General features: G+C 57.4%; 1 protein-coding gene across 1 annotated transcript in view; it reads left to right on the top strand.

The window, feature by feature from the left end:
• The window catches only part of CACNA2D4 (calcium voltage-gated channel auxiliary subunit alpha2delta 4), a 112,378-nt gene that overhangs the window by 98,686 nt on the left and 1,157 nt on the right, over positions 1–12,535 (top strand). Inside the window, exons 28-37 of the mRNA XM_032349227.1 lie at positions 883–927; positions 1,085–1,147; positions 5,844–5,914; positions 6,293–6,368; positions 6,935–6,987; positions 7,328–7,383; positions 7,691–7,711; positions 10,256–10,373; positions 11,859–11,971; positions 12,268–12,350. Of these exons, the coding sequence (XP_032205118.1) occupies positions 883–927; positions 1,085–1,147; positions 5,844–5,914; positions 6,293–6,368; positions 6,935–6,987; positions 7,328–7,383; positions 7,691–7,711; positions 10,256–10,373; positions 11,859–11,971; positions 12,268–12,350 (699 nt within the window). The remainder of the gene's footprint in view (positions 1–882; positions 928–1,084; positions 1,148–5,843; positions 5,915–6,292; positions 6,369–6,934; positions 6,988–7,327; positions 7,384–7,690; positions 7,712–10,255; positions 10,374–11,858; positions 11,972–12,267; positions 12,351–12,535) is intronic.

Raw genomic sequence — 12,535 nt, 5'->3', positions numbered from 1 at the left:
GTTCCCTGTGCCTCTGACAGTGGCCTGGATCTCTCTGCTCCGCTCAGCCCTGGGAATGAGCAGGACCCCGTATTCCCACCAACCCTGCCCCTGGGGCGAGGAGACGTGTGCCCCTCCATCCTTCTAGCCAAAACCCAAGCCTGGACTGCTTTCCAGCGCACCTGTTGCCTCCCAGCCTCCTCTCCCAGTTCCCTGGAGCCCTCTGCCTTTCCTGGGTTTCCTCAAGTCCCCCTCAAGTTCCTCCACCAGAATCTGCCCCTCTGTTCCAAGACCTTATCTGTCCACTTGCTGTTGCCGCTTCCTCACTTCAAGCAGGTTTAGGGAACCATGACATGAAGATGGAGAGGATGGAATGAGAAGGGACACCCGTCCCGTAATCTAGTGTCACCCTCCAGGTCACACAAAGAACAGGAGCCTCCGAAGCCACCCCAGGAGGCTTCTGGCACCATGAGGCTGATCTCCAACCCTCACGCATGGGATGCAGGGGTGCGGTTCCCTCGGAGGGGAATGTGGCTGAACCCCTGTGCGTGGACAGCTGGTGAGGGCCTGATTCTCAGGGCTCTGACCCCGCTGACACATAGCCTCACCCACACATATAGCACACGTGTGTATCGTGCCCGCACACACACAAACGGCTCATGTACACCCTACCCATACAACACACCACATACACCCTACAAAGACGCACACCCAGCACAGTGTGTACACACACGCAGACACACAAGTATGCCTCAAACACACATTCACCATCCCCCCACACAAACACAAGCACACACATAACCCACACACAACACAGACGTGCTCATGCGGTGCGTGTCTCCCGCGTTGACACACACATACACGGAGGCACACACCACGTACAGTTTTTCCTCTTCCTTCTAGTGCAGCCCAGTGGATGGACCCTGCCCAGAGAGCTGCAAGGACAGTGTAAGTTCTGTCCCAGGGGAAAGGTGGGGGAGCGGGAACCATGGGCCCCACAACTAAAGAGGGTACCTTTGCAGTAGACATGGGGGTGCTCCCCACACACCAGGCCAGGCCCAGCGGTCAGGGCTTGGCCATGACCTTCCTCCCGGTCTCTCCCCAGGAGCTGGACTGCTTCGTCATCGACAACAACGGGTTCATCCTGATCTCAGGGCGGTCTCAGGAGGTAAGGTGTCCGGGAGGTGGAAGGAGGGAGGAGTCGGATCATCCTCCAGACAGGCCAGTCAAGGAAAGGACTGACCGTGGTTGCTAATGGCGGCTTGGGGCACCAGGAAGTAATGGCAGCTTAGGGCAGATTAGAGGGAACAGTCTGAAGAACGCAGAGTCTCTTCTCCAAGCCAAGTCAGTGTAGGAAGACCACAAAATGCAGACACTTCACTCAGATCGTCAGAGAAAATGTTATTTCTTTATTTTGTCTCTCCCTAATCCAGCCTCGTCCCATGGTTGGTAGGGAAACTGTCCACACGACGAGGAGAGGCTCTGCCCGGCTCCACCGCAGGGCCCCCCATGTTTTCTGTGCTCTGGCCGTGATGCTGACTGGCCTGGCCTTAGAAGCCTCCTCCCAGAGTGCAGACACCCTCAGACTCATCACCCCACTCCCCTCCATCACCTTCCTGCCCCTTTAATCCACTTAGGCCACTGCTGGGGGGCTCATCCACAGAGAGCAGGGGGCCTGTGTGCCGGGGTGAAGGCCCTTTTCTGAGTCACAGACTTCTCATTGTATCCTCGTGTGGAGCAAAGGGCAAGGGAGCTCTCGGGGGTCTCATCGATACTGACCAGATCCCATTCCTAAGGGCCTGATCATACTGATCATGATCCCATTCCTAAGGGCCTCATGATCTAATGACCTCCCGAAGGCCCCACCTTCTACCTTCAAGCCAAGAAGATCCAGTGACAGACAATGACAACAAGACAGAAATCAATGTCTTTTGGAACCTAATTTCAGATGTGGCATCCCATCACTTTTACTATATTTTACTCACAAGAAGCAAGTTACCAGGTCCAACCTACCCAGAGGCTGGGACCATTGTGAGTCGTTGCCGAATGGCCCTACCACACTCCCCTCCACCTCCCCAAACACACTCCTGTGGTGGGGGCACTGGCAGCAGCAGCAGCGTCTGGGAGCTTGATAGGAATGCAAGTTCTTGGACCTGACCCAGATTGGCGAGTCAGAAGCTCTGGGATGGGGCCTTCCAACCCTGCTGTGACAAGTCCTCTGCTGACTCTGAAGCCCGACAAAGTCTCAGGACCACCGCCTAGCCTTTCCTGCCAGCGGCTGTTGATCTGGACGCACTTTCCCTGCCGGGCTAATATGCCGAAGGTCCAGGCTGCTCCTTGTCCCTGCCAAGGTCCACCCAGAGGTCTGGGGAGAAAAGACTGTCCCTGCTCCAGACGCCAACTTTCCTCCCCACCCTGCCTCACGGAGGCCTTCCTGCCGGGCAAACAGGGCAAGTGCAAAGCCCCAGGGCACCACCTGTCTGTGGTCTGCGGGAGGCAGAGGCAGGGGCGGCCTGGATCTCCTGCCCCAGTGGTGTTCCAGGCCTACTGATTAGACATTTGGTCTCCCTGGGCCTCTCTTCCAGCTCAGGGTTCATTGTTATAATGAAAGACTACAGATGACAGGATTACAGCCCTCCGCGGGGGCCTAGAAAGAGAAGCAGACAGCTGGGGCCATGAGAGTGACAACAGCTCTGTAGATCTCTGTAATGTTTACAGTGGACCTGTCATCCCAGATTTGGGGATCCCTAGTCCTCCCGCTTGCCTGTGGGTAGCACCTACACAGGAGAGCTCCAAAATGGACCTCACAGGGGCACCAAAGCTAGAAAATCGAATGCCCCATCATGAGGAGGTGAAATCTCTCTGAGGGTGGGTGCAGCACCCTCTCCCTTCCTGCCCCCAGCCCAAAATGCTGGGCTTGCCTTCAGACCAGGGCAACCCTTTTCGCCCTCAGAGGGCCTCTGATGTGCCTGTCTCAGCTCATTTTCCTCAGCAATCCCTTCTCCCTCCCTGCTTCCCTATACACTGAGTGCCGGGTGCTTCCAAAGAAAAAGTCAGTTGGCCACCTGCCCCCTGGGTGGCTCTCTCTGGAGCACAGTCCCTATGCTCTCTCTCCCACATGCTTCCCCAGCTCCACTGTGGGGCCAGAGGGACTTGTCAAGAGACTGAGCAGCTCAGGGGAGCCCGGGAATGGGGGGCTATACATGAGAAAGGAACACCTTACGTTTTTAGAGAAGAAACCGAGGCTGTCCTTCGGTAAGAAGAGGCTGTGAGACATCTGCTCCATCCCAGAATCACGGGCTCTCCCACCCAACCTCAGGTCCCCCTTCCCTCTGGGGACCAGAGCTTCACACAGGCATGCAAATTAGCCTAGTTCTGGGGGCTGCGGCCCAGCCACCCGGAATACTCATCAGTTCTGGGTTCTCTGCCGCCACCTGCCCCCTGTCTGCTCCCTGCACCCCCGCACGCCCTCCTGCCTCATTACAGACACTGAAAACACAGGCAGCCCCAGGCCCTTTTCATACAGCCCCAGAGCTTGGGCAGTCCAAAGGACCGTTGCTTATTTGTGGATTGTGCCCTGGAAACATGGAGCCCTGCCCCGCTGCAAGCAAACCCGAAGGCAGGTGGCACTCGGGGTGCAGGGACCTGGAGCTTCCAGACCTTGGATAGCACCGTGGCTGGAAAGACGCCACAGACCCCGCAGTCAGTCTGGGCACCCTGAACTGACAAGGGTGCTCCAGTTTGAGTGTTTGGACTTCAGCTTTGCAGGGTCAGGAACTAAGTCAATCTACCTTTTTGAGGCACTGATGAAGTTCCAATGAAACGATCAGCTAAGAAATGTGTTCTGCTGTCGGCAGTGGAGCCCCCACCACAGGGTTTTAACCAAATCAAAGGTTTATTCTCTCACATAAAAGAGTAGATGAAGGTAGCCCAGGACTGGTACGGTCTGGTCACCAGGTGTCTGCATCCTCAAGGTCACAACATGGCTAAAGGAGCTCCTGCCTTCTTGTCCCTTTTCCAGACCAGAAGGGAAACAGCCATGAATGAGGTACTCCTCCTATGGAGTCTTCTCCCTTTAAACAGATTCCCGGATGTCCCACATGGTGACTTTGCTCAGTTTTCATTGGCCAACTCTGGCCAGAGGGGAGTCTGGGAAATGTAGTCTTTTAGACCAACACACTGCTACCATAATTCAAGTCCGGCTTGCCTTACCTGAAGAAGGGGAGCCCGGTCAGTCACGTTGTTTATGTATAGAAGAGGATACATTTTTTTCCAGTGTCCAGGAGCTCATCTTCTCAGAATCAAGTGTCTGAACTGTGGTGTTTTTGGTGAATAAGCGTAGAGTTTGGAAAGAAAAGCCTTGTGGGAATTTGGGCCAGCCTCATTTCTACTCCACTGCACTTTCCCAGGGAGAAAACTCCGGTCACTCATTCATTGCCCGTCCAATCCCTCACACATGCCTTCAGCAAAGATGCACGGAACAGTAACCACGAACAAGACACTGGGTGGTGTGGGGGACCGGGAGGTAGGTGTCTGCCCACAGGATCTCGCCGTCTGGTAAGGCAGGAGCACACACACATCTGGTCCCTGCAACAGCAAGAAGCAACCCACAGCTGATGGAGAGGGATCGCGTGAGCTCAAGGAACTTCAGGCGGCTTCAGGGCTGCACTTCGGAGAACGGCAGGAACGGATACCTCACACCTTTCCACTTGCTAGTCTCTCCCTCAAATGCCTTCGACTCCTCTCTGCTGTCCTCTGCTCTCTCCACTGCCCTGCTCCAAGAAGCCTCGCAGGCCTCAGAACAGAGCGGTCTTCTGGCCAAAGAGAGCGCAGAGCTCAGACAAGCCTGCATGTCCCATCCCGCACTCTCTGGGCCACCCCCTCCCCTGGTGCCTTTGTCCTTACCCTCTCTGTTCGTGCAGAGGAGGGAGGCCTTAAGTCCAGCTGGAAAGGTGAGAAACGAAAGACTTCCTGGAGGAGGACAACAAGGAAAGCTCCTTGGAGTAAGGACTGGGGAAGGGTTGTCCAGGCAGAGAGAAGAGCCAAGGTCAGGCAGCTCCTTATCCTATGCCCACCACATACGGAGCCCTCGCCGTGTTCCAGATGCTTGGCACAAGCTATCCCCTCCCCGGCCCATGGCCACGCAGTGGGCAGTGCCGGAGCCAGGATCTGAATCAAAATCTGATGCTGAAGTCCAGGCTCTTTCCTCTCTGCCATGCTGAGAAGGCCGCAGAAGCAAGAGACCAGGGCAGGTGGGGAGGTCAGTGTAGGGGTGAGGCTGGAAGGCAGCCTGAAGCCAGATCATAGGAGGCTTGACTGTCATCCAACTTGGGGGACTTTGCGGGCTTGGAGGGTACGGCCTCGGCTGGTGCACGTGGTGGGTGCTCACCAGTGCTGGCTGACTGGGCCATGGAGGAGGGACTCGGGGGAAGGAGGATCCTATTTTGCTCTTTAGGAAACAAAAAAAAGTAGAGAGAGAGACCAAATCCCAGCTGTGTTGGCAGCAGGGCTGGGGACTGGGCTCCAATCGTAGCCCCTAGATTGATTTCATAGCCAACTAAATGAAAAGTGCTAAGATAAAGAATAGGGCAGGGGAGCCTGTTAAAGGGGGAGGGAGCCGGTGGAATGGGTACAGTTCTGATTCTGTTGCCCGGTATCTATAGGGGAGACCCAGCCCACCCCTGTCTGGAGCTAGCAGTGAGCCCTGGCCTAATGTGGGAGACTTAGAAGCCTTCATCCCGCTTCCCTCCTCTTCCTCTCCTCCCTCCCTTTCTTCCTCCTCTTTCTCCCACTCTCCCTCCTCATCCCTCCCTCCCTCTCCATCTCTCTCTCTCTCTCTCTCCCTGTCTCTCTCGCCCTCACAGATGGGAAGATTCCTGGGGGAGGTGGATGGCGCTCTCATGACCCAGCTGCTCAGCATGGGGGTGTTCAGCCAGTAAGTGGGACACGTTTCTCCCCAGACTGAATACACACAGAAAAGGCAGGAGCTGATGCTAACTGGTCCCGACAGATATCAGGATCCTGACCTCAAAAACCCACAGTGAAAGCCCCAAAGAGCTAACAGAGCAACGTTTCTGAAGCCAGAGACTAGATATGAGGTGGAGAGGGGTATAAGGTCATATGGGCCCTTAGAGGGAAAACCGAATTTGCTGTTCCGTGTCTTCAAAGCAGTGGAAGTGCAGAGATGAAATCGTCTGATCGCCCATCCTCCCTCCCTCGCCCTCAGGAAGCCTGGGAAATGGGAACCCTGCAGCAAACCCCCACCCCGGCGGGGGGAAGGCCTGACTCCCCAGGTCCTGTTTCTGATTTTCAGAGTGACCATGTATGACTACCAGGCCATGTGCAGACCCCTGAGTCACCACCCCAGTGCCGCCCGGCCCCTGGTCAGCGTGAGTGTCACCCCAGACCTTTCTTCCCACCCACTACCCCCAGGACCCCACTCTTGACTGGGACCAGAAAGTAATGTCAAATCTCCTCCCACCCCACCCCCGGACCCACACCCCTGCTCCCTGTCCTCAGCCTGCCCCTGCCCCGGGCCTGTGGGTCTTCTCTCCGGGGCTTCTGGGTATTGTTCTGGCGGCCCCCTGAGGCAACAAGCCTCTGGCAGAGAAAGCAGAGGGCAGCCCCTGGATTGTTTTGTTCCTGCCTCACTTGCAAGTAAGTGCTTTCACACGTATCACAAAGGATGCCAGGAGCAGCACCAAGTGGCTCATCAGGGAGAGAACTGGAGGAGTCCTCCTGATGGGCATGGTCGAACCCCAAGTGCCCTAGGAATTTATCACATAACAGTTGTAAATGCTCCCTCTGCTGGGAAGGGGTGGGAGATGGTGGCAGCCGGAAGGGGCAGGGGGGAAGCTCCTCCCTCCACCGCACGTGCTGGTCTTTAATGACGGTGCCCAGGGGAGCGCCCTCAGCTGGGGCCTGGGCCTAACCCTGTGTCCCCTCTCCTTCCCAGCCAATCTCTGCCCTCCTGACCGCTACCAGGTGGCTGGTGAATGAGCTCTTGCTGTGAGTGAGGTCTGCGCCTTGGGCGGGGGCTTGGGGGGGACTGGGGGGACTTCATGCAGGTGTGCCTTATGAGGGAGCCCTTTGAGCAGGAGCTGCATCAGGTCCCCGGAACCCCAGAGGAGGCAGGCGAGATCCCCGGGTGTCTCGCGCCTGCCCCCCAAACACACTGCTGGCCAGCGGGGAGGCTCCCTGCTCACCCAGGAGCCCCAAGCAGGGAAGAGGGTGTCCTGGAGGAGAGGGGCTAGACCAGGGGCCGCCAGGGAGCTCTGGTGCTCCAACCCCTCAGGCCCCCGGGTCAGGAGGGCACCGGGTCTTGGAGATTCAGCTCTGTGTCTGACAGGATCCTTCTGGAGTGGAGTGCATGGGGCTCCTGGCCAGCAGACAGTGGGGCTGAGGGTGAGTACGCAGGACTGCAAAAATGGAGTGTTTGCTCTCAAAGCCATTTCAGTAGGAACCTGTCACCTCTGGGAGGATGACAGATGGGATGGGGACTCTGGAGAGTCCGTGCCTCCCATCTCACCTCACCAGGCCCTCTCTCATGGCCTCCCCTCACTTCTGGCTCCCCTCACCTCTCTGTGTGACATCATACCACTGCCATCTCGGGACACCACTGCTCCGTGTGACATCATTCATTCCATGCGACATCGCCACCCTGTGCCATCCTGCCCTCCATGTGACATCGTGCCCATCATGTCCTGGACAGCCAAAGCTGTCTTCCATCACTGTGAGTAGCCTCACTGAGTTTTCTGGGGGTGCGGGTAGGGACTTCGAAAAGGGACTGTCCTCAGCTCTCCATCCAAGGAAGTCTGAGCTCTCTTCATCCAGGGGACCCCTAACTCAGAGGCCCTCTCCCACTCGAAAGCCCCATCCCTTAAGGCATGAGGGTGTCACCCAGATCTCGTCCCACACAAGTATAGTCCTAGCCCAGGGCAAACAGAACCTCCAGCCATCTCCTTGGGTGAGCTCACTTATGATTCCAAGGGGAGGAAGCGTGATGTGGCCCAGTGGCTGTGACCACGTGCAGGTAAGCAGCCGCCAGGTCTCCTCGTGGAGCAGGAAACAGGGGTGCCTCCAGCTCCCTGTGTCCACCGAGCCCCCAGCAGTGTGCAGGGTTAAGGGGGTGGCAGGTGGAGGCCTAGGTCTGGTCACTTGGGCACTCTGGGGATAATGTATCTCCTGTGACCTTGGGTCTGAGGACAGTGCCCTCCACAGGCCCCACCATGAACCAAAGAAATGTCCTCTGTGTCAACCAGCTGTGACTCTAGACTGCTCTCCCAGAAGAGCGAAGCCACTTGACCTTTAAATGCAAAAGGCAGTCCTTGGCTTCCACTCCCAGGGTAGCTGGGGGATTTCCTACCACACAGACTGTCTCGCTTTAACCAGCCTTGCTCAACCCCTCCATCAATAGAGCCTTTTCCATGGGGTTCTGGAACATCTCCACTGCCTGGGCTATTCTCCCCACCCCATTTTTGTTAAGAGTTTGGCTTCCTGATGGTGTCTGTGACAGGAACCAGGAAGCACGTGTCACAACCCATTTAGAAACAGGGCCCTCCTCCCTCTGCATGGGAACATGGGCCGGGGGCACAGCTCCCCTCCCTGCCGTGCTCTCCCTGCCAGCAGCTACATCTTGCAAACGCTGAGAACGATCTCCCTCCGTCTCCTGGTTCACAATTTCTCCTCTTCAGGGAAGCTGCCCCTGGAGCTTCTCCGTCCTGCCCAGGAGGCCTGGTTCAGCCACTCATCCATGTCCTCAGTGAATAGCGCTGGACTTGGAGTCCAAGGACATGGACTGAGGGAGGCCGAGGGAGGCCCTGTCCCAGCTGCGTGGAGGCCCACTCCAGTCTGTCGTTGTCCGCATGGTCCCTATCGCTGTCATGGAGATAATCTACCCACACGAAGTGGCTCAGGTGACTGGCCCAGCCCCCACAGGGGACGAGGCCAGTATAACTGGGCCCAGGAGGGAGCCGGCCGCCAGGCTCCTGCAGGCTTTAGCCAGGGTGCCCACACAGTCAAAGTGCCCAGTAGCAGCCCTGGAAGGTCTGGTGAAGCCGACCAAGTGTGCAGAGCCCCGACTAAACACTGTGGTTCTTCCCCGCAGTTCGCACTTCTCTGCCCACAGACTGGCCTTCCCTTTTGCCTTCACGGTCCAGTGGGAAGTTTCTGGGTCTGGGTGCTCTCCTGCTAACCCCCATGTGATCCTGAGATGGGGGTCTATGAAATGGGGGTGACCCTGCCCACCCTCCCCATTCCACAGATAGTAGCCAAGAACCCAGAAAGCGCAGAGAAGTGCCTGGAAGAAACAGACGTGCTGTGTTAACAAACCAGGGCTGCTATTTTGACCAAAAATAATGTCGTTCAGTCCGTGAACCAGCCCCGTTTGGCTCTTTGCTCACCCCAGGCGCAATGTGTGTCCTCCAGGACTGGGCTGTCCGGGCCTCTGCTATTCGTTTTTCCGAGTCCTGCTAGCTTCATCCTTTGTTCCTGAGGGGACTCAGTGCACCACTAAGGAGCCGGAAAGCTTGGGAGCTGTGTCTCCTGGGCTTTGGCCACGTTGGGCCCTGGAGGCCCCTGCTGGCTCTCTCTCCCAGGCCCAGGCAGGCTGGCGCTCAGCCCTTGCTGCTCTGCTCAAAACTGGTGGTGGGGGGGAGGGCTGGGCAGGGTGGGGGGTTGGTTAGGGAGCAAGCCTAGGGCTGGTCTGCGTGCTACATGTGCAGAGCACAGTAGCTAGACTTGAGAAATGTCACCTGTATACAATGAATGGGGGGAGGGGTAGGATTAAGAGACCAAAGTGTCCCCCAAGTCACCCCTTGGCCCTCCTCCTGCCTCTGCTCTCCTCTCAGACCCTGGGTATCAGTGCTGATTGGAGCCTTCAAGGGGTCCCCCCCAGCCCTTCTCCCAACCAGCCGGCTTACACTGAGGATCGCGCTTCCAAGGGGGGAGGTGGTTTTCCCCCAGGTCACGGGGCTAGTGTGCTAATCACCCACAGCCAAGAGCCAAGGCCCCCCATGCCAGTCTGCTGCCCTTCCCACTGTGACACCATCTGCTCCATTTTTTCTGTCTCTTTTCCTTCCCTGTGTTCCTTCCTCCCCTCCTCCTCTCCGAGCCCTGAGAACCTTCTGACAAAGGGACAAAAGGGTGTTCTACTGTACAGTAGTGACCATGCCTGCCAGCCAGGGTTGCAGCTGAGACCCCCCCCCAGGCATGGCTTCCTGGGGCCCTCTCATCTGGCAATGCCCCTTTCCCCATCTGTAACTCTGTCTCTCTGCAGCCCACAAGCACAAGAAACAGGACGTGCTGCAGCCGTGTGACACAGAGTACCCTGTGTTTGTGCACCAGACAGCCATCCGGGAGACCAATGGGATCATTGAGTGTGGAGCCTGCCGGAAGTAAGATCCGAGGGCAGCGCTGCCTGACCGCAGCTGGGCTCCTCCCTCCCCCTCCCCCCGACAACACACCATCACACCGTCACACCCACACCCACCCACCCCTCCCCATCTTTGCTTCCTCTTTTCCTTCGTGAAGGAAACATGGGTGGGGGCAGAGGGTAGGCTGGCTGGGGGCACCTGACGGTTTGGTAGAAGTGGTCCCGAGGCCAGATCTGGGCCCAACCACCCTACCACAGGCTCCAAAAGAAAGTCTCCCACAGCCCCTCTCGGAGGCCCTTTCAGTGTGGGTCACACACATTTGCTTAGCCCACAGCAGCTCAGCGGCAGCCAGCCCCGTGCAGGCCCGGGGCATCTGAAGGCCCTGGGAAGGCACCGGGAGGCGAGGATAGCGGTGAGGAAGAAGCCAGTCGGTGCCCCCTCAGAAACCTGTCTGTGCGGAGAAGCAGGCCAGCTCGGGGGCCCTCTCAGGAGTGGTGGGCTGGAGGAGGACTCCTAGCGCTGTCAGGTCACACAGGCCTCTCCTCTCCGTGGCCGGCCTGGAGCCTGTGTGTGCGCCCCGCAGAGACTCAGGCCTTGCCCGTGTGCAAGCCGTGAGACCGAGCTGCATCCTACTGGCTCCAGCCAGCGCTGGCCTGAGGCGGGCAGGGAGGCCCAACAGAAACTTCTCTCCCGCCAACTCCCACCCTGACCTCGGGGACCTTCCAACTTGTGAAGTTCTGTGCTGGGCCGCCTCTAGGGTGTCCACTCAGCCAGCTCAGCCATTCGCCAAGGGCTTCTCGGGACGTCCCTTGGACTCCCCAGACCTCAGGGGAATTACTTCTAATGTAACGCCTCAGACTTGGCATGGGACGGTCCTACTAGTGTGTGATGTCGGGTGGACAGTAACCTCGCCAGAGCGGTTTTCTGGGAACTCCTGTGACTCGTTTATCTCAAAGGCTTGTCATGAGAATGAAGTAAGTGGTCTGGTGTAAGGCACGGACTTCAGGGTAGACAGTTTCGAGTTCAAAAACACTCTCTTCTGCTCCGCAGCCCTGTAACGTTAGGCAAGTTACCTCACCTCTTCTAGCCTCTGGGTTCTCCTCCACAAAACAGGAACGACAGCAACCTCCCTCGGAGTGGTTGCGGTTAAGTGTGTGTGTGAGAGAGAGAGAAATCATCCACCCCAGAGGAAATGCTCAGGAAGTGGCAGCTACTGTTACATAAGGCACCAGGCCTCCCGCAGACAGGCTTTCCCGGATCCCTTCCTCCCTCCCTCTGGCGGCTCTCCAGGGCCTTGTGCGGGCGGGCTCTGCCACCTTGTGGCCAAGCCTGAGCACCGCATCTTTCCGGCACGGCCTGCCCCAGCCACACATCCCTATCTGTTTGGGACAGTCTTGATTTATGCCTGCTGTCTCTGAATATATTAATGACAATTCTTTTCCCTCTCAAGAATTATCTGAGCCTGCCACAGAGCGGTTCCGCAACCCACTTCTCTCTTGGCCGCAGGATATTTGTGATGCAACAGATTCCCAGCAGTAACCTTCTCCTCCTGGTGACAGACCCCACCTGTGACTGTAGCATCTTCCCACCAGTCCTGCAGGAAGCTACAGAAGTCAAATATATCCTTCCAGCTTCCGGGAAATGAGGGCTGGGGGAGGGATGGAGGTGTTGGTGTCACTGAGGAGCTCAGATATTGAGAGGCGAGGCCATCCTCCCTCCCCACCAACATCCCCCTGCCTCCCACCCAGGGCTTCCGGATTTGTTCCCTAACCCCTCCCCGCCCCCCAACCCCTGGGTGCCTTCTTCTACAAGGCAGCTGGTCCCACCTGGGCTAGGCTCTTCCCAGACTTAGTCTCTAGAATCTCCAGAATTCGCTGCTGTCATGAGATGTTCGCCTTAACAGTGACTTCCGCACATAATGCGTCCGTCAAGTGTGACAGGCTACGCTCACAGAAGCTTCGAAGGAGACCAGATTCCTGCCACGCCTTCCATCCAGAGGTAAGGGCTGGAGGGGGGCAAAGGGGCGGGGCTTGGTCTTCATCCACAAATCCTGGGCTCTTGGATGGGGCCTGTGCATTTGCAGATGGGAGCTGATGCTTATGAATGCAGCCCTGCTTGTGCACGTCCGTGGAACACATTCATGCGTGTGCATGGACATTCAGGCCCCTGTGGCGTTCACATGT

Source organism: Mustela erminea, chromosome 6 (assembly GCF_009829155.1).
Source record: "Mustela erminea isolate mMusErm1 chromosome 6, mMusErm1.Pri, whole genome shotgun sequence".
NCBI classification, from domain to species: domain Eukaryota; kingdom Metazoa; phylum Chordata; class Mammalia; order Carnivora; family Mustelidae; genus Mustela; species Mustela erminea.
This window is presented reverse-complemented; position numbering and strand designations above follow the sequence as displayed.